The sequence below is a fragment of the Lepidochelys kempii genome, chromosome 17, assembly GCF_965140285.1.
Source record: "Lepidochelys kempii isolate rLepKem1 chromosome 17, rLepKem1.hap1, whole genome shotgun sequence".
Taxonomy (NCBI): Eukaryota; Metazoa; Chordata; order Testudines; family Cheloniidae; genus Lepidochelys; species Lepidochelys kempii.
In genome coordinates this window covers 19663774-19685490 of record NC_136396.1, presented here as the reverse complement: position 1 = coordinate 19685490, position 21717 = coordinate 19663774, and the positions used below count along the sequence as shown (strand labels likewise).

At 51.5% G+C, this 21717-nt stretch overlaps 1 protein-coding gene across 2 annotated transcripts in view; it reads left to right on the top strand.

Moving 5' to 3' along the window:
- The window catches only part of SRRM3 (serine/arginine repetitive matrix 3), a 173163-nt gene that overhangs the window by 61797 nt on the left and 89649 nt on the right, over positions 1-21717 (top strand). For both annotated transcript variants that reach the window (XM_073315243.2, XM_073315245.2), the window contains one exon: positions 21179-21432. In XM_073315243.2, coding sequence (XP_073171344.1) covers positions 21209-21432 — 224 coding nt within the window. In that variant the 5' untranslated portion in view covers positions 21179-21208. The remainder of the gene's footprint in view (positions 1-21178; positions 21433-21717) is intronic.

Genomic DNA, 21717 nt, shown 5'->3' with positions numbered 1-21717 from the left:
GCTCTGCTGTCCTCTCCCAAGGCTGGAGAGAAATATGGCTTCAGACGAGGGCATTCCTGACTGCCGCTTTCCAGGGCTGCAGCTGGGGGTCTCAGTGACACTGGATTTGAGTTCTGGTGGAATGAATTGAATCGGAAATGCCCCTGGGAGTCAGAAAAGGTGCAGTGTCTAGGGGGAAGGGAATGGGGCCGGTGGGCCAAGGTATGACTGGACAGGGCTAGGAGCAATGGAGGGACAGAGCTGGCTGGGGAAATGGTTGTTCCATCCCATGTGAGTTTTTGAGATTTTGAAATATTTCCCCATTCTGAATCATGATGAAACATCAAAATCTCAGCATTTTCAGGCACTGGTACTCTGAAATAAACTGCATCGGGTCAGTCAGATCATTTGGTCTTGATAAAGTCGAACTGTTTTGTTCTGATTTCGACCTTCAAAATGTTTTTTAAACTTTTAAAAAAGTATTAATTCCCTAACATTTCCAACCAAAAGTGAAACGTTTTGCTTTAAAAAAGGTCAAAATGTTTCAAGCGTTTCAGAATGTTTCCTTTTTTAAAAAAACATTTTTGAATTGATAAGTTTATGGAGGGCACGATATAAGACTGCCTATGTTGGGATGTAGCCGATCTGTGACTGCAAGCGGCAAATATCTCCAATGGCTGGAGATGAGACACTGGGTGGGGAGGGCTCTGAGTTACTACAGAGGATTCTTTCCCAGGTGTCTGGCTGGTGGGCCTCGCCCACATGTCAGGATCTCACCGATCACCGTATTTGGGGTCGGGAAGGAATTTTTCCCCCAGGTCAGATTGGCAGAGACTCTGATGGTTTTTTGCCTTCCTCTGCAGCAAGGGGGTTGGGTCACTTGCTGATTTAAACTAGTGTAAATGGTGAGTTCTCTGGAACTTGACATCTTTAAACCATGATTTGAGGATTCAGGAACTCAGCCAGAGGCTGGGGGTCCATCACTGGAGCGGGTGGGTGAGGTTCTGTGGCCTGCGATGTGCGGGAGATCAGACGAGGTGATCGTGATGGTCCCGTCTGACCTCAAAGTCTAGAAGTCTATTTGTCAAAGCCGATCCTTTCCCATGAACAGTTTCAACCCCTTGGCATCCCCCAACGAAAAGCTGTATAGTCTGAAAATTCCTGACCCGCTCTAGGAGAAATTCTCCCCTCCACTGCTAAAGCCCCGGGCAGAATTCCCCCAGGTGACGGCACTGCATATGCCACCCAGAAGCAGCCCTACGTTGCCAGCTCCCATTGTAAGCCTTGGCACACGGGGCAAGCCAGCGTGGGAGGGGTATCTCCAGAGTCCCATAGGCAGCTCTTGGGGGACGACTGCAACTTAGAGCAACCCCTGGCTATTCTAATTGATGCCGCCCCCGGAGAAACCCAGACGGGGGAGGAGGGGAGCGGCACAATGGTGCTTTGAAGCACTCTCTGCCCCTTTTTGTGCTGTACCTCTGGGAGTCTCAGCTCAAGTATCTCATCAAATGCTGCAGGATTCCCCTCTGCTGCCTGGAGCCAGAGATTTTAAGGCCGGAAGGGACCGTTCTGATCAGCTGTTCTGACCGGCTGCAGAACAGCAGCTGGAGAGTTTCAGGCAGCAGTGACAGTGGTTACACCGGTGATCCCCAGTCAAGGATGCGGCCCCGCTGTGCTAAGAGCTGCGCAGACAGATAGCACAGAAGACAGTCCTTGCCCAGGAGAGCTTGCTGGCCAGGGGTCCAGAAAGGTTGAGCTGGAAGGGACCTCAAGAGATCATCTAATTGCTCCCCCCGCACGCAGGATGAAGTATATGATCAGACAGATGGGGAAGGGGTGAATGGGAAGAAGTGGTAACAAAGTGAACCGAGTTCAGCAGAAAAACAGACGTCTCCTTGATACTTTATATATAAACCTAAACCAGCCCAGCACAACCTCAATTATCTGAGCCTAATTCCCTCTTATCTGACACAGGGTCATGCCTGCCCACGTCTGTGAATTGCATTGAATGTTCCCTCAATTGTCCAACACCTCCGTTATCCAGAGCTGTCCATCGGGGCATCTGAGCAATCTAAGCTGCATTCATGTACAGTTGAGCCCCTGCACAGAGCTACCCTGCCAGCATGAAAACAAACAACTGCGCAGATTTGCCAACGAATGGTTATCACAGTGATCCTGCAGGAAGGGTCTTCCTAGATGTCTCTGGCTGGCCGCTGCTTGGATGAATGCTGCCCCGTAACCAGATAGACGCATAATCTATTCTGATACCGCTAGTCCAGTGCTTGAGTATGTATGCTCTTGCAACTGACAGTCCTGTCCCCATAAATGCTCTGTGACAACCTGTTTGGCAGAACTTCTCCTAAATCACAAACACCAACTTCTGGATGAAATACACCTAAATGCTCCATCAGATCTTGTGCACCCACAATGTCCTTTGGCCAGAACCTTGCAGTTTTCTCCTACATTTCCTCAAACCCTCTCTGAAAAATCCCCAACCTGTCTACCCCCTCCCCCAAGCCACATTAGAAATTCCTTCAGACCTTGTTGGAGTGTTACTCATTCCGCCTACCAAAGTACTCCACGAAAGCTCTTTCAGTTCACATCTCCCCCAAACTGCCTTCTAATAATGCAGCTTCCATACTCAGCCATTATTGGAAGTGAAGGCATAGGGTATTTTTATAATGTTCAGATTACAACCCCTTTACTCATATTGGGGAGCACTTACTAAAGTGATTTGCATCTATCTATCTATCTATCTATCTGTCTATCTGTCTGTCTGTCTGTCTGTCTGTCTGTCTGTCTGTCTGTCTATCCCCATGTGTCCCTAGCTAGCAAGATCGCCCTATATTTCCCCCTCCATCTATCTATCTGGTTATCCCCGAATGTCCCCATCTAGCTAGCTAGTATGAAAAATATTATGGAAATATAATATGAATTATTTTACTGCTCTAAATCTCCGTGTCTTGTTCTCTCACTGTTTGTGGTAAATAATAACATAATATTCTGGATTTCTTTGGGCAGGGGTGGTAATATGGAGTAGCATCAATATTTCATCATCAGATTTCAAAGCACGTTACCAAGTGGGTACGTAGCCTTATGCTTGACATTAGGATTAATTCAGGGAAGTCCGAAGGCCTGTGTTTTGCAGGAGGCCAGACTAGATGATCTGGCTTCAGAATCTGAGTTATTCCCATTTTACTGATGAGATAACTGAGGCTGAGAGAGGGGAAGTGACCAGGCCAAGGTGCCACAGTGAGTCAGGGCATGGCCAGGACTGCATTCCACGTCTATTGAATCCTAGTCCCTTCCTCATTTTTTCTTGTATTCCAGCAGTAAGCAGAGGCTTCAGCTGAGACTGGGGCCCCCCGGCGGTACGTGAGAAACAATCTCTGCCCTGCGGAGCTTGCTGTCTAAAAAGACCAGGCGGGTGCAGGGTGGGAGAAAGGAAGTGCTACTAACCCCATGTTACCAATGGAAATGTCAGTAATAACATTTTCAAAAGCCTTGAAATGACCGAGGCGCCTAGGTGCCATTTTCAAAAATGAGCTGAAGTCACATTGAAAGTCAATGGGACTTAGCCTCCTGGGGGCCGGATTTTTAAAAGTACTTAGGTGCCTAAAGATGCAGATAATCTCTTAGTGGCGTATTCAACCCCCCCCACCCCCTGAAGCACCTAACTCCCCTTGAAATCTTTTGCAAATGGGACTTAGGCTCCTAAGTCACTTGGGGTCAAATTTTCAAGAGCACCCAAGTGATTTGCCCAGGGTCCCAGAGGAATCTTTGGCCAAGTCCCAGACAGAATCCATATCTCCTGAATCCCCGTCCAGTGCACAGAACGCACGAATACCCTGCCCCCTTCCTGGTCAGAAACTTTGCCACAGGAAGTACCGATTTGACAAGTTCATGAGTGCACATCAAGCTCAAATTTCACAGGAACCTGTTGAAGCATTTTGAACAATAAGGTGAGGAATATGGATTCAGTTGAGGGCTTGGCCAGAGATTCCTTTACGCAAGTCACTTAGGAGTTTTTGACAATCTTACCCTAAGCAATTTAAGAGCCTACACCCTATTTTCAAAAGGTTTTAATGGGAGTTAGGTGCCACGGGGCTTTTGAAACCCCACTGGGCATCTGTCTGGCTCTTCGCAATATACTTAAAAGTCAAATCACCCCCCTATTCTCTGCCTGTGGCACACAACTTTTAGTCTCTGGAGGGCCACTGTGGGGAGACTTGACATAATTTGATTTTTATTTACCTTTTGATGTAGACGGATAATATCAATGTTTCTTTTAAGCACTTTTCTTTATTTTTATCACTTTACATTTTCCCAGTTGCAGGAACTTATGGGGGATCAGACATTGGGGGCGGAGAGACATGTTAATGGCAGTAGATGTTAAGATTCCGAAAGCTGACGCTTTATGACCATTAAAATGTAAATTGTGAACAAAGTAAATATCCTTAAATCAAAGCGGGATCCATTCTCAAGCCACATTTTTCTTTACTTTGTAAATTGCAATGATTATCGCTGGAAATATTTTGTCCTGGGTTTGTGTGTGTAGGTGAAATTGACATTTACTGATAACCATCTAATCCTTCCAAGCCTAAATATAGACTATTGGGTTGAAATGCAGGCCTAACTGGGCTGGGCTTAGTGGCCTGTGATATACAGGTCAGACCAGATGATCTGATGGATCCTTCTGGCCTTCTCCCACATGGAAATTCTGAATTTTGGCTGGCGCTGCTGCCTAGATCTGTCCTTCCCTTTCTGCACCCAGTGTAAAGAAACCCAGCAAATGCCGCGGGGCGGTGTGTGTGTGTGGGGGGGAACAGGGGGGAATGCAGCGTGTGTAGTGAAGGAGGAGAATTAGGCTGTGTGTGAGTGCATGAAATCCTGTGGGCAGGCTTGTTGTGTAACAGATCTTCAGGGCATTTCTCATTTCATTTTGAGAGCGTGCTCAGATAATGGACAGGCAATAAATACAGCTGCCTGCCCTTCCGAGGCTGCCTGCTGATAGCAGTGCAATAAAAACAAAGCCTTGTAATTAAGTAATCAGAGGAGGCTGGGAAGGCAGAGTTATCAGGGGACAAGTGACTGTGGGGGGCAGCCTATTGCAGAGGGAAATCCGGGGATATTCCACAGGCTCTGAGGGTCTCTTATCACGATGGGGCCTCTCCCGATGTCTCTGTGCCAGGGCCTTGCTGGGCTGCGGTGCAGGAGGCAGGCTCTTTAGTGGGGTTGGCCGGCTGCTCCAGAGCAAAGCTTCTCTCCGCTCGCTCGCGCCTGTGAATGAAGAGCGCTATCGGGGGATTGGGCTTGTTGGAAGGTTGCAGCTATTGCACCGAATGGCGGATGAAGGGCCCCATTGTGTCTGTGCAGCACTGGCCTGCGCTGGGAACGGTGCAGGGCTGTGCCACCCCAGGGAGAGCTCTGGGAGGCGTTGTGCCTGTAGGCTGCCCGATGGGCCATGCAATCACCCTCCCTCCTCCCTGCCCCCTTTGGGGTAGCTGGCACCGCTAGCTGGCAGGCCCCATGCTCAGGAGAGCAGAGGAATTGTGATTACCCGTTTACCCTTCCTCTGATTTACCCCTGCCTCTGAACTACCCCTAACTAACTGCCCCGCCGCCCATTTCAAGCCAGATCCTGCTCCCACTGATTCAATGGGGGCTCCTGGAGGGGAGTTTAAAGTTCAAGCCTTCGGTTACTTTGAATCCCAAGCAGCCCCCTTTTCCCAGCATTGTTTACAGGCTGGTTACTGAGCTGGGCAAAGCTAGAAACTGGGTTCTTTTGGGATCCAGGTGATGTTTTCTTTCAGTTCCAGGTCCGGTGGATTCCCTCCTTGCTGAGCTTCTCTCCGTTCCATGCACTGAACAGACCCAAAAACATGGGGGCAAAAATTGGTGTGTGTGTGTGTGAGAGAGAGAGAGAATTCACCAGAATTGTGTGGCGGGGTGAAACAGCCATTTGTGCCTGCATCATAAATGTGAGGCAAGGACAAATCAGTCTCTCTCGCCAGTTTCACTAGCCGTGTAAATTTTGGGGTACTCTCGTAACAGGTTTGTCTTTCCCCACCCTTGCAAAAGAAAAGTCCTGGATGATGCCTAAGAGTGTGGTTCTCAAGGGCTCCTTTCGCTCGCTGGACCTGGTCGGGGGGATCTCTAGACCAGTCACAGTTTGGGGGTGTCACTCACTCATGATGCTCTAAGCATAATGGGCCAAATTCTGAGCATCCACATCCCCCCCCGCCTCCGGATGCTAAGGGGAGCTGTGGGTGCTCAGCACTCTTTAGGATTTGACCTGGCATTTTCTGTCAGGGCCTGTCTGTCTTGGAGGTATTTGAACTGATGAATGGGGCAAATTACCACATTTCACCCCGGTACAGGGCTTCTACCCACAGGGTTTGCACTGCTGCAAATATGCCCACATTACACAGGGCCTAACACTCTTCCCTGGGTTACGCCCTTCTGTCCTTCAGCACAAGGATGCTTCTGCCTCAGGAAGCAAATTATCCTTCCTTTCAGTAGAACCTGGAGGCCTCGGCTGAGATCAGGGCCCTCTTGTGTTGGGTGCTGGACGGACATGTAGTGAGAGACAGTCTCCACCCTGAAGAGCTTATGCTCTAAACTGAAGAGACAGACAAAGTGGAAACTGAGGCCCAGAGAGGGAGGTGACAGAACCAAGGACACCCAGCAGGCCAGTGACCGAGCTGGGAATAGAACCAACATCTCCCAACTCTGTCCCATCCCCTGTAGCCCCCTGAGCAGCGGAACTCCCTTTTGTCAGCGCAGCTCTGACATCTGACGTCCCGGGGGTCTACACTGCCACCTTCTGCTCACGCACCAGCCTCTCTCTCCAGGCGCCCTTTCAAACTCCCCCGGGGTTCGAATTGCTTATTTGACACACACAGGCCGTGTGGAGCCGGGCTGCATCCGAGGGGGTGTTTTACAAGTGCTCGGAGCTGAAGGCGACAGAGATGACGAGCTGGAGTTGGCCGGAGAGTTTCGCTGCATTATGAAAGCCCATTGAGTCTCAGAACTGAAACAGGTGGGAATCAATGAGGTTACAGAGGGATTTCTGTAGAAATGGCAGCTCCTGGCTATTGAGGGGCTCATGTATTTATAGACGGATGCTGTCTGTTGGAGTCCATCCATATGTTCACCAGTCCCGGTGCTGATATCCCAGTGCTAAAGGGAGTGAGGGGAGACAGAGCAAATGTATTGGTCATGAGCCTGATCTCCATAGATAGGGAGACCCTGCTAAACAGCCCTGTGTCCCCCGTGCTGGTGGAATAATTGCCGACTGCACCTGGTTTCCACTGTGGGAAGCAATGGGGGAAGCGTTTGTTGCAGAAAAATAGCAAGCATCTCTGAGCAGTGGAGAGAAACGATGGCGGAAAAACAAAGGGATCTGGGCTCGATGCGGGCAGCAGTATTGTTAGGCCCAATGCAGAGACAGGTGAGATGCACCCAGTCACCAGTCCTCTCCCCAACTGAGCTAGCCCTGATTTCAGCCTCATGCCCTGTTCCAGAAGTGAACTGGTCCAGCTCTGAGCCACCCGGGGCCCCAGTGGGGTATGAAAATCACAGTAGGGAGAACTGGTCCAATCCCTGATCTGAACCTGAGCCCTGCCCCTGAACAGCAGTGAGCCAGACGGAGCCCCAGTCACATCTATGCAGATTCTGGGCTCCATACGGGCCTAGCTGGCTGGCGTTCTGTGGCCTGTGGCATGCAGGAGGTCAGACTGGGTGAGCTAATGATCCCTTCTGGCCTTACAACCCCTGTGTTCTCCAGTTGGTTTATCAGTCCTGGAAGGTAACACCAAGGGCTGGTTTTGTACAAGCTGTAAACCCTGCCCGATGGCCTAGCTGGCTTGGGCCTCAGGCCCCAGGTGCAAAGCAGCCACCACTTCCCTTGTTTCAAGGGGGAGCACTAAACCAGGGCAGCCCAAAAAGGAATAGGCCCTGCTTGCTCAGGGCCCAGCCAGAGCGCTTGTCCCAGACACTGGTTTAACACCTCCTCTCCCTGTGAAAGGGGGGAAATGTGAGCTGAGGTGGTGATAGAAACATCTCCTGCTCTTTCTGCAGGACCTCAGGGATCCAAGGAGTCAGGATCTACACCAGTGGGCACGAAGCTTTAGGAATCTCATCCCTATTCAGCAAAACACTTAAGCACATGCTTCGCTGAATCAGGGCCTTAGTGGATCTGACTCCAGGAGTCTCATCAGGATTCAAGTCAAAGCTTGCCCACCTTTTCCTGTTTGAGGATAGATTACCTGGGCAAGCCGCATACCCAGGGAGCACGATTTCATCCGTCTGTGAAATGATTCGGTGATACTTGCACAAATAACATTGCACAGGCTTTCAGGAGGGCTGACTGTACCAATGGCCGCTGGGTAAAACATGACAAAATACAGATGGGAAATGTATTCCCATGTCACCTTGACAGATTAAAATGTATGGGGACAGGTAGGACATCTGGTGGTTGGGATCCAAGCGATGTTTCCGCAATTAGAGGGATTTGGGCAGGTTGGTAAGTTTCAGAGTCGCTGGGAGGTAAATCTGAGCCAGTGGAGACTCTTCCCGTGTTCCATACAACTGCAGGGAAAGCAGGTGGGCTTCAGGGAATTAGCAACACACGCAGCAGGACCTGGCTGCAAGTGGCTGATTTGTATTCACTTGGCGATAGGGCGTCCCTCTTGTCTCTGAATCTGAGTGCATCGAAATATTGCCTCGGAAAGTGGACTCTGTTGAGGCATGTATGTTTGGAGTGGGGGTGGGTTCTTTGTCTCTTGGTCACTCTTTCTTTCACCTTCACATTTCTATTGTCTCTCATTCATGCCTCTTTTTCCCTCTTTCATTTTCTCTTTTTTCTTTTCTCACTTTCTCTCTTTCTGTCTCTATTAATGCTCCTCCTCTCTTTCCCGAATCCTGTTCTCCCTCACAACCACACCGGTTCCCTCTCGCTCCCCAGCGGCTCGCCCCAGAAACACCCCTGCATCAGCACTTCCCCCCCATTCCGCTATGCACGCCCCCAGGCTTGACTGTCCCCTTGAATTCAAGGGAGCAAACGGGACAAGATGGTCCCACTAACATACAAAAGGGCCAGGTGCTGATCTCGCTGACTGTGGTTTTACACCACCAGTGTAACTGCATTGGCTTCAGTGAGTTTACTTCTGATTTACACAAGTACCAATGAGATCGGAACGAGGCTCCCAGAGAGGCATCTGAATGGGAGGTGGGGGTGGGGAACCCACCTAGAGAAACGCCAGAAGCATCTGGCGTCTCTACAAAGCTTTGCATCATCAGTGACAAGACCCATTGACTTCAATCAGACGGTGGACATCTATCTATCTATCTATCTATCTATCTATCTATCTATCTATCTATCTATCTATCCTGTGTTCATCTCTGGGGTTCAGTGTGCTGCTGGTCAGGCTGCTTGCCTAGCAATGCACTGTAAGAAGAATTTCGCTATCACAAAGTTCTATGGAGGCAAAATTTCATGGATTTTTGTCAAGTATCGGGGTAGCCGTGTTAGTCTGTATCCACAGAAACAACAAGGAGTCCGGTGGCACCTTAAAGACTAACAGATTTATTTAGGCATAAGCTTTCACAGGTACAAAATCCACTTCTTCAGATGCATGGAGTGAAAATTACAGATGCAGGCATACAGATACTGGTACATGAAGAGAACTTGCTTCTCTGCATGCGTCAGTATATTTATCTAATCCTGACGGTGGCCTCTGAGTCCTATTGTAATAATAATAACGGTTCATGGATCAGCCTCTATGGGGGGATAATGATCCTGACTGTCTTTGCGAGCTACTGATGAAATGGTGATGAGCTGGTCATGGGGAGCCGACATAGAACAGAAAGAGCTGGCTATTCTGCTGATGGTTATTTCCTATTTGGAGATAATCATATCCTGGAATCAGAGGTCAAATCTGATTACTGCCCATCTAGGGGAAATTACCTTGCCACTAGCCCATGCTCTGACTGCCAGCCCCTAATTTTCAAGGAGGAGCTCATATCCAACTGCACCTACTTTCAGCATATCCAAATCATAGCCTGGATGCTTGAAGTGTAGATGGATTGAGGGGACTTTTCCCAGGGACTGCACTGGGAAGCAGAGCTGAGGAACTCTCGTTAGGGAATGAATTATTTTTTCAAGTACCCTCTTTTTCCTCTAGCCCTTTAAATATATATAAATATATATATATAGAGAGAGAGAGAGAGAGTGCTTGACTGGCACTAGAATGATTGCGTACACCGGTGCATAAGCAATAGAGTTAAGACGACTGTTTAGGTTCACCATGATGGAATCATGAAATAAATACGACTGTCGTATTCGACGCAGGCTTTAGAATACATTTTGACCCCAGAGTTTAGTATTGTGTAATTGGCCAGCTGTATTATCATATTTTCACTTGTCTTCCTTGAAGCATGTCTTTATTATTTATTTCTGTATTGCAGAGCAGGGATCAGGGCCCCATTGTGCTGGATGCTATTAAAAAAACCCTATAATGAAAAGATGGTCTCTCCACTGAAGAGTTTCATCTCCCATGATGTACCACGCAGCTCAGTCAGAGGGAAGACCTCATTGCTTCATGGGAGAGGTAGTCCAGCCAGGCAGCCTGTTCCGCAGTGGAGAAGGGGGCTTCAGGGTACCTGACCCACAATTCCCATGAGGCAATGCAGCACCATAGGGAAATACAGTTTCATGTTGAATGGACTCAAAACGATCAGTTCAACAAACTGAAAGGGCTCCGTATTATCCCCCCTGTTTTACAGGCGGAGAAACTGTCACACAAAGAGGCCCTAGGCATGTGCTTAACTTTTCTCATGTGAGTAAGTCCCACTGATTTCAATGGCAGTGCTCAGGTGAGTAAATGGAACATTTGCTTACGTGCTGGCAGAATCAGGGGCTAAGTGGCTTGCTCTAAGTCACACAATGGGCCTGTAGCGGAGGCGGGCCCTACAGAGGAAGAATGGGTCTAGTGGTTAGGGCATCGGCCTAAGACTTGGGTTCACTTCCTTAGTCACTGCGTGGCCTTGGGTAAGTCACTTAGTCTCTGTGCCTTGGTGTCTATCTGTCCAGTGGGGATAACAGCCCTGCCCTGCCTCCCAGGGGTGTTGTGAGGATAGATACATCACAGATTGTGAGGTGCTCATATTCCATGGCAAAGGGGGCCCTGTAAGTACAGGAGATAGAACCCAGGAGTCCAGAGCAGAGCTGTGTGAACCCTTCCAAGTGCCATGCAGAGCCAGCTTACGAATGGTTTTTGTCAGAACAGCTTTGTGTGGGTTCCCAGGCTCTGAAGTGTAACAACATAAAAAGGTTGGGGTTTGATCTTCCCAGCTGGATCTCGCTGTGCCCCACAAGCCAGCTCTGGGGTGGTGACATCAGGAGTGGGAGTACTGGCCATGCTGGACTGAGCCCTGCGATGCGTCCCGTGGGACCACGGTTGGTACTCAAAGGACCTCGGTGATGGGAAGACTCAGCAAGATCTCAGCTACCCAGAGAGAGACCCCAAAATCCCTATCCAGCTTCCCTGAACATTATGGGCACAGACCCTGAGTGGCCTATCAATGGCTTGCAAACAGATCAGACTCCAGCCAGAGCAGATTTCAAGTGTATCTGAGCTTCAACACAGGTGCTGTTTGCATCACTCATCCCAACGCCCGATCCTCTCTCTAACCACTGTGCAAGGCTGCTTGGCACTTGCTTTAGCATGTGTCCCAGAACCATTCGAGCTGCAGTGACTTTCAGTCCCAGGAGAACTCATAAGTAATTCCCAGGAAGGAAGGCAGCAGGAGGCTGTGGCCTTACACAGCCGGTTTGGGGAGCCTGTCTCCTCCGTGAAAGTAGCTATCCCAAGGTCTCTCATGACCAGGTACATCTAATAACATCTGGCTTTAAAACGCAGGTACCTCCATTCAGTTCTCCTCCGATGCTTTCAGCACTGCAACCCTGTGGACAGCTCCCACTACACAGATATAGGGCCAGCTCTGCCCTTCCCAGCCCAGCTGCGAGGGCAGAAAAGTCCTAGCATGTGGCATTTCAGGTGATGATGTCAAGACTCAAGCTGACAATGAAGTGACTTTTGCACTTGTGGAAAGATGCCAATGTCTGGTGTTCTCATTTAAAATTCCCCAGAACTTTATAGCATCGTGTCTCTAGACCCGACAGTGATGGGGTGGCATGAGAAGTTAGATCAGTGGTTCTCAACTGTTCTAGACCACTGTACCCCTTTCAGGAGTCTGATTTGTCTTTCATGCCCCCCAATTTCCAGCTCACTTAAAAATGACTTGCTTACAAAATCAGACGTAAACATGTGCACTATTCATGACAAATTGCTGACTCGCTCATTTTTACTATGTAATTATGAAATAAATCGATTGTAATATAAATATCATACTTACATTTCAGTGTAGAGTATATCGAGCAGTATAAACAAGTCATTGTCTGCATGACATTTTAGTGTGTATTGATTTCACGAATGCTTTTTATGTAGCTTGTTGTAAAACTAGGCAAATATCTGGACGAGTTGATGTACCCCCCGGAAGACCTCTGCATAGCCCCGGGGGTACACGTACCCCTTTTTGAGAACCACTGGGTTAGGTAGATTAGATGATATAGGGATGGATAGATGTGGGGAGACAGAGAGAGAGGTGCCTATGCTAAATGGTTATAAGGGGACATCCCTGGGAATGTCTACACTGCAGCTAGGAGTACCCTGGGTAGACAGGCATGAGCTAGCAGGGCTCAAGCTAGTGCATTCGTAGCATGGACATTGCTGCAAGGCCAGAGGCTCAGACTAGCCACCTGAGCTCAGACCCGTGTAGACACCCAGTGAGGGAGCTGGGCCTGCTCTAAGGATTGCACGGCTGACCCCTGGGGATTGTCCAAACGGGGCTTGCGTCCGTCCCAAGGAATCACAAAGGGTTTCAGCCGAGATTTGTAAAAGAGGCGAGGTGCCTCCATTTTTCACTGCGTGATTTGTGATGCCTTAAAGGGGCCTTGATTAGCAGAGAGTGCGGAGCACCTGACCTCTGAGAATCACATTGATTATTTGCTATGTCAGACCTCTCCATTTCTGGAGACTTCTTTGGCAACAGAAAGAATCACTGAACGTCAAAGGCAAAGCAAAGACTCCCCGTTTGCAGATTTCATTTGATTATTAAGGAGAACAATATATCCTGTGAGCATGAAGCACTCAGATAGGGCTTTTCAGCCAAGAATCCCAAAGCATTTTACAAAAAGTGGCTAAGTATTATTATCCCCATTGTATAGATGGGGAAACTGAGGCACAGAGCAAGGCACTGACTTGTTCAAGATCACTCCTGGCAGAGCCAGGACTAGAACTCAGGGCTGGGATCTGGAAAACTAGATGCCCAAAGTTTACAGCCCTAAATCTCAATTTAGGCACCTAAATAAGCACCCACCAGTAGGAGATGCTGGGCTTGCTGCTCTTTTGAAAATCAGGCCACAGAACTCCTGGATCTAATCACTGGAGAGCGCTGCCTAGATCCGCATGTACAGGCTGACTCCCCGTTGTCCAGACAAGGCAAGGCCCTTCGGCTCTGCTTCCTGGGTCCTGCTGGAGTTGTGGGTAGGAAAGACAAGTGTGATATTGCTCCCCAGAAGACAAGAGCTTGACTTTCAAACCAGGAAAAGTCCGATCTGAGCTTAACGCAGTGGTGGATGCAGAATGTCACAACCTGCATAGATGCCCAGGCTGAGCCTCTCATTGGCCTGATTGAATCAGGGCATCCTGGATCCAAAGGTATTTATGTCTCTCCTCCTCGGCCTGCGAGAATGTTAGCCAAGACCCAGGTTTCTCATTCCGGCTGAGGGCACTGCTGGTTATTTTTGGAGGGGGAAAAAAAACGACTGGAATTTGATGGTGGAGGAAGGAGACAGGGACACGTGAAGGTGAAAGAGCAGGAGAGAAAAGAGGGGAGGAGCGAGAGAGTGATAAACCAGAAGTGGTGTTCTTCTCTCACGGGCTTTTGCTCTCCCATGGAAACCAGATGCCGGGGAGGAGGGTGGGGCTGCAGGGAGACCCTGGGCACCCGCTTTGGCCTGGGAACCATTGCCCTGTGGGTTAGGAGTGCTGAGCAGCGATCGGCAATTCCAAGCCTGTTCATAGCCGGCTGTGTGGCCCGCGTAGAATCGCTTACACATACACGTGTGCCTTTTTCACCTCTGCCCCAGCGTCGGCTATTCAAAGGCTCTTCCAGCCGTTAACAGTCCATACTGGGCTCGGTGAATAATGGCTCTTGCTTGAATAGCGCCTCGCCTCTCTAAGTGCTTCCCAAACTAGGAGGGGGACTGAGCCGGCTGTTGTGCAGTGGGGAAGGCAGTGGGCTGGGATTCAGGAGCGCTGGTGTCCTGCCCCTGTTGTGTGACATGGGCAAGTCACTGACCCCTGACCCCAGCTGAGGCTGCTAGGTGCTGCTGCAATACATACAACAGCAGCAGCCGAGCTGTAGCCACTTCTGGGGTGGGGCCTGGCCACTGCTGAACAGCGCACGACGACCCCAGCTGACAGTGTAGGACAGGGAAGGAAGGGCAGCGTATCTCATGGAAACCACAGGGCGAATGTGGACAGGTGGAAAGAAACCACCAGGGCTGGGATTTGACCGAGCCGCTGGCTGGGGGGCACAGAAACGTGCAATAGGGGTCCTGGGGCTGATGGGACCGAAAGGAGTGGGGGAGAAGGGGTTCCACTCCCGTCCATCCCATCCTGAGCAGCGCTCCACTAGATGCAGGAGGGTAGACTCAGAGGATTCATGGGGGAAAGGAGGAATATCCGGGATGGGGGCCTTGCTTGGGGCACCTAAAGCCGACCCCACTGGGCCTTTAGCAACCCCCCCCACACACACACACACTGGCAGAAGACTTGCCATGGGAACTTCAGTGACCTCACGCTCCCCAAAGAGACAGCCCCTCCCTCGGCACAGATCCCTGGTGCCCTGCCGAGGCACCGAGTGAGCGCTGGACCCGAGGGAGGGACGCCCCCGTCTGAGTCTTCAGCTCCACCTGGGGGAGGGTCTGAATCAAAGTAGCGGCAGGTGTGGCCCCATGGGACCCGTGCACTAAAAAGTGGAGCCATGGCGCGTCCATGGCTGATGCAGTCACGTCAGAGCCTACAAGGAAGGGGGGGGGTGTCTCTGTGGGTTTACAATCAGCTGACAGAGAAGGGATGGGCTGTGAGGCACTTGGCATTGCAGCCCGAGGGGCAAATGGTCCTCCGTGCGATTCCCAGAGGGTCTGGAGGATCAGATGCAGCAAGATCTCTTGGCCCTTTAATCCCTTTGCCCTGGGGATCAAACCAGGCAGCTCCTGGAGTTGTCACTCAATAGCATGCATCTATAGACTCCAGTGGACCTGCTCATATGTATTTCGCCCATTCACTGTAGCAGCGTGGAGTTTAGGGGTGCCCTGCAGAACTCCTGGCTTTGCTTGGGCTCAATACTGTCTCAGAAATGTCTTGTAAATGTCTTGTACCAGGGGGTTGCCTGGTAAGTGAACTCCAAACAGGTGCTGTTAGAGATCAAAGGTTTCAGGGAGCATATCTAGTGGTTAGAGTTAAGCCTCCTTCAGTCTAGTGGCTCTTGGCCACTGCCTCGCTCTGTGACCTTGGTTGAGTCACTTAACCTTTCTGTGCCTCAGTTTCCCCATCTGTAAAATGTTTGTTTGAGGGCATTTATCCAGCAGACCACACCAGTACGCTTTTCCACTTGGACAGCAAATGACTGGGGACCATCCGATTGCACCTGAGCCCCTGAGATTTAGGGGTGGGGGCAGGGGATGCTTCCCCTCTCTCGATCGTAGCCCTGGAACTGCAGTGAATTGCTCTGAGAAGATGGCTGGCTCCAAGCCCCAGTGAGAGGCTGCCATCACCCAGATAAGCTTCCTCTAGGTCTTCCTGAAGCTGACATGGTTGGATGTACTGCTCCCCCATGAGTGATTAGCTCATTAGCGTAGCTGCTTTCCCCAGCAGTAGGCGAAATTTTGGAAGCAGGTTGGGTGCCGCGTTACAGCTGGGCCATTTCACCGGCAATTAATCTTCATCAGAGCAGCCTGGCCCGGACTTCCACTGCCTCCCCAGACATGAGCGCCTCTTGCCCATCTTCCCAGCCCGGCCAAGGGGAGACAGCTTCAGGACGGGGGCTGGAAGGGAGCAGAAGTGCCGCGGCTGTGTGCGAGAGGCGGATGTGAACTGGGGCCTGGGGTTCACCAGTCATTTTCAGCAGTCCTGGAATCAAAGCGTGAGGCGTGAGTTAATGCACAGGCCACCGGCTGTTTCGGAGGCGCCTGTGTCCTCCATCCAACAGCTGTTGTCTCCTGTGAATGTGGGTCTTTGGAGGGTGCTACTGTGTGTGAGGAGAGAAGGAGGGGATGAGCTAGACCCTGGTGTTTGGAGCTGAATGCATGGCTGGTTCGCAGGAGGCTTGTGGCTTGTAGAACCATAGGGCTGGAAGGGACCTCAAGAGGGCATCTAATCCATCCTGCAGCTGTGGACTCAGTTCCCATCTCTGCTGTCGACTCAACTGGCCGATCACGTAGGGCCAGATTTTTTCAGAGCCACGCAGCCAGCGTGCTGAGCTGCTGAAAAAGTCAAGCCATTAATTCTCACCTCATGTTGCATGAGAACCTCTGAATTTTCAGCTACCTGCTGTGGCTTCCCCTCTCCAGCTGCACTTTCCAGGCTCTAGGAGCATCCCAGGCATGAGTTAATATCTGATGATCAAATAAACTAGATAAAAGCTTTTCTTGAGACGAGAATCACTCACGAGAGATACAGGAGCAGGAAACTTTTCATTCTGGCTAGTCGAGTTAGAACAAGCTAGGCTGGATTCCGTCTGCCTCCATCCGCCCAACAAAGCAGTTACGGGCCAAGGTAAGATTTTCTTGGCTCCAAGCACAAGAGGAAGGGTGGCCTTCCGTATGACCCCAGTGCTAAGCGGTGTGGTTAAGCTGATTTACACCAGCTGTGGATCTGGCCCACTCCAGTTCATGCCCCCACATGTAGGGATCCAACCATGGTACGGGGCACCTCCGCAGAGCTGTGATCAGAGGCGCTTTGCCCACCGGGGCGTGGGGGCAGTGGTCCCCATGCATGCTGGGAGCCATTAAGGAAATTCCCCCAAAAGGTGGTATGCACCCCAGTGATTCCCCTTAGGAGGCGGAGCTCCAGGCTTCTTCAGGGCCCCTGGGCAACAAGGCAGCACGTGCAGCAGGGGCTAGTGGGTAGGGCACAGGGCTGGCAGCTAGGAGAGCTGTGCTCTAGTCCGGAGTCTCTGCCTTGTGTTGCATGACCTTGGTCAAGCACTTTTCCATTCTGTGCCTCTACTTCTCTTCCGGACCTTTGTCTGTTTAGATTGTGGTGGTGTCCAGCTTGGCTTCATGCTGCGCTTTCCCATAGCCCTGTGCTGTCCATAGGCAATAAGAGCCTGTGGAGGCGGGCCCCCCCACACCTTGCCCTCCCCGCCTACCCCTGGTAGAGTGCCCGTGGCAGCCAGCATCTCTGGGCACAAGGCCCTGGAGCTCCCCCCACCCCTTCGAATGGGCAGGGGCGGCTGAGGGGAGGCAGTGGGCATTGGGGACGGCTTTTTCTGCACAGGGTCGGAGCCGTGTTTCTCAACCCCCCCCCCCAAGCCTCCCCACACTTCCACATCCAGCGAGGTCCTTAAAAGCTTCCGCACAGGCCGCAACAGACGGCTACGTTGCCTGGCAACGGGCAGTACATTAGATCGAGTGAATTAAAATAGCTCTGGATGTTGACCCTTCGCAAACAAAACTTGGAGCAGTTAACGAGCCCCGTAGCTGCCACTTGTCCCTGTGCCCCGTGCATGGTCTGGAGCCACGCTGCCAGGGAGCAGCATGCCAGGGCCTGCAGGCCAAACCCAGTGGTCCTGACCCAGAACCCACTCCTGGGGTGAATTACACCCCCAGTCTCCATTCTGCCAGGCGCTTTACAACCCCTGGGCAGGGCACAAGGGCCTTGAAAGGAGGGAACCAACCCCAGGGGATACCTCCCCCCACCTTGAAACACACCAGCCCCCTATACCAGTCCTGCGCCCAGGCGTGGACCCCCACTGGTACAAAGGGGGAAACTGAGGCACAGAGCAGGGCAGTGACTTGCCCAGGGTCACAAATGGCTTCTGTGGCATTGCTGGGAATAGTGCCCAGTTCTCTGGCATCCCAGACCGGTGCTTTAACTACTCCGGAAAGACAAGTGGCTCAGTTTGTTACCCATATGTAAAGAGATGACTGTACAAGTTCAGAGCTCTGTGGGGGAACAGACAGAAAGAGGGAGCAGATCCCATTAGCGTAATCTGTTCTTAACTGGCACATGTATGGGGCTAAATTGTGCCCACGAGTATGATTTCCGTGCCAAGGAGAAAAGGCCACGCAGAGTGCCCTTTGGGTGGGGAAGGGAGCTGGAAACGGGGTTAGCACTGGCATCTCCTGCACCTAGAGAAGGGGCACTGGGCTAGTCGGGGAGTTGGGCCTGGCCTGCCCAGCTGTGCCATCTCTGAGATGCAGAGCCCTACTGACCTCTCTAGGCAGGCCCCCAGTGCGCTCAGGGCATGGTATCTGAATGGTTTTGGCCATTTCCTGCCTGGATCTGTTGATCATTGATCACCCTCTCGCAGCGGGGCAGTCCCAGTGTGCCCCAGGGCACCCGAACCAGGACTCCCATTCGTTCCCAAGTAGCCTGCCAGGGTGGGCGCCCGGATGCAGGTTCCCTTAGGAAGCAGGGGATACAGCGGCTGGCCAAGGCAGCCTGGAGAAGTTGCTCCCTCCAGGCTCCAGGGGGTGGTTTCCCCTCTTGTGCCGGTGGGTGGAAGGAAATGACTGGAGTGTGGGCTCCTGGCCAGAGCCGTGGGCTCCTAAGGTCTAGCCGAGGTCAGGCTCTGAAGGAGAAGAACCATTCGCCGTGGGGGGAGAGAACTCCACGGCCATTGAAGTCAGTGGGGGTTTAACCGCCCCCTCAGTAGTGGGCGTCTCTCTGCTCATTGGCAAAGTGGGCCACAAGTTGGGGCTTGTGCTGGGCTCCTCTCTGCTCCCGGGTGCTCAGGGCGCAGCAGCAAGAGCCACTGATGCATCTGCCTGAGTGGGCCAGATGCTCAGCTCGGTGACACTGAGGTGTTCCGGGCCAGCGCCCTCAATTTCCCCACAATGCATTGCTGCAAAGCGGTGGACGCGCAAACCAGACTGACGCATTCTAGGGCCGGAGGGGAGCCTCTTTGTCCCAGCTCTGGAACTCATGCATTGAGACTGCTCAGCAGGTTTCCTTGTCTCTGTCCTCCTAACTATGGGGAGCCTGCAGGGGGTTATGGGGTACTCGCTCCCTGTACTGAGGAGATGTTCCTTCCTTTTTTCTAAGCCATGCAAACTGCACCCCCAAGGCTTTTTGCAATGGGAACCTGATACGAATAATTAAGTTTTGTACTTAATTTCATAACCTACTTCCCAAGAGACATGCAGTAGCCAGATTTCATCGACAGGCTCTAGGGATATTGGAGGCTGCACAGGTGCCTGGTAATTCACTATCGGTACCTAATCGTTGTCTCAGCTTGCAGGTAGCTGTGGCTTTCCTCCCAGCACACCCAGCTCTCGCAAACCTTTTCATTAGCTGAGGAGCGCGGCTGGGGTTTTCCTGCAGTGAGGATGCAAAGTGGCCATCATAGAACCACCTAGACTTGTGCAAAATGCACCCTTTGAGCTTGTGTTTAATGAAATAATCCCGTTCAACAAGATGACCCAAGGACTGATGGTGCTTTGCTACCGCCAGGGAATCAAAAGAATGGCTTGGTTCAGCAGTGCAGAGAGACCTCTTCTCAAGCTGCATGTCTTGGGCGAGGGTGGGGAGGAGGGTAGAATTGTATCAGAGCTCTCGGAGACGGCTGAATCTGGCTTCCCTTGAAGCCAGTGACCAAACTCCTTTTACCAAAGGAAGGATCAAATTAAGATGCGGGGAAGCAGTTCTGAAGCAGGTTGAATGCCACCACTACCCGAGGGGATGACTGACTGGTGTGTAACCACCCCCCTGCTCTGGCTGTCTGTTAGCGCTGAACCCGGGACTTCTGGCTCGAAAAGCGAGAGCCGCTGCTATGTGATCTTAACAACCAGCTCTGTAGCTCTTAGGCAATAGTGCACGGTCCAGCCTCCACAGGGAGACAGAAGAGCCACATTATAAATCTGGCTACAGTGATAAGCACGTGGGTTGCCTTACTGTGAATACAGATTTGAATCCCAGCTGGGTCAGCTCTTCTTAGATTTTCCAGGGGTAGGTGACCATGGTCTTGTGGTGCTATTTGAAATGCAGCTCTCCTCTAACGAGGGGCTATATTAAGTGACACCTCCTCGTTCCAGAGACCTGCTTCCTTGTGTGCATCAGTCGGATCTGCTGGCTTGAGGAACCAAAATGGGTTGTGGCTACATTTCATTCCTGTTGGCCCTCCTGAGGCATCAGCAGCAGAATTGTTGGCAAAGTTCCAACCAGTTAAACCCTACATGGAATCCTGGTTTAGATATGGGGGTGGCGGCTGCAGAGTTGTGATCCAGGGCAAATAGGAAGATAGTGGGGTTGCATAGATGTCACCGACGGCATGGTTTGGCCAGCAGAACCTTGATTACTGGTGATGATGTGCAAGAAAGAAAAGAACCCAGCTTGACTCTCAGATCCCAGGCATTTGCTAGTAAACGGATCAGGTTTGAGCTGGAAATCCTGTTGACACGATGAACCCAGATGCCATTTCTGCAGTCTCTTTGCTGAGTAGGGCCTCACTTTCTAAAGCCGTCCAAGTTGGACCTCACTGCAGTTGGTCCAGGGATGGGATCCCCTGTTGAAGGAGGGTCTTTCACGTGATGCTTTTATTGCTGGATGACATGGGATCTGTGCCCACTGCGCAGTGTCCTTTCATTTGCATCCCCATGGCTCCAGGACCCCTCCTGGATTAGAATCTCCTTCTCTCTCTGCCTTAACGGCAGCTGCCCTGCCTGGCTGCCGGCGTCCGTCCCCAAAGTGCTGAGAAGCAGATTAGAACAGCTCGTCCCCCATTAAGCTGTCAGTATTAATTAGGCAGAGTGGCTTAGTGCTCAGCTGTATATTTTTTCCTTCCTCCTGGTTGGGGAGAGGGAAGCTGGAAATGACTTACCATGAATTTGTTTCTCTCCCTCGCAGGGGCTGCGGAGTTGGTGGGCGCACGCTGGGATGGCCCTCTATAACAACGGGGCCAAGATGCCTTCCCCCCAGGAGGCGGCCAATGGCTTTCCCCAACCCGGCGCCTCCGGCACCTGGCACAAGCCAGAGGAGGAGTCACGGCTGGTGGAGCCCAGCCTGGTGAAGAAGGCTCACCGGGAGATCCTGGATCATGAGCGGAAGCGGCGGGTGGAGCTGAAGTGCATGGAGCTGCAGGAGATGATGGAGGAGCAAGGGTGAGTGATGTCCTTCTGGAGGAGGCTGCTTTCCTGAGTGTGGTGGGGGGGACCGTTTCTCCCCTAGCAAAGCCCACACCATACACTCCAGTCTAGGCACACTGCTCTCCAGCATTGCATGGTCCTAAGAGGCCACCGGAGCTAGGCCAACTGCAACCCAGTACATCGCACCCCGGAGCAGGTCATTAGCCATCCTCACCCACAGCAGGGCAGTGCCTGGGAATCCCCAGTCCCCAGCCCCATATTCAATCCACTAGACCATGCTGGATTTCTCCACCACTCGCC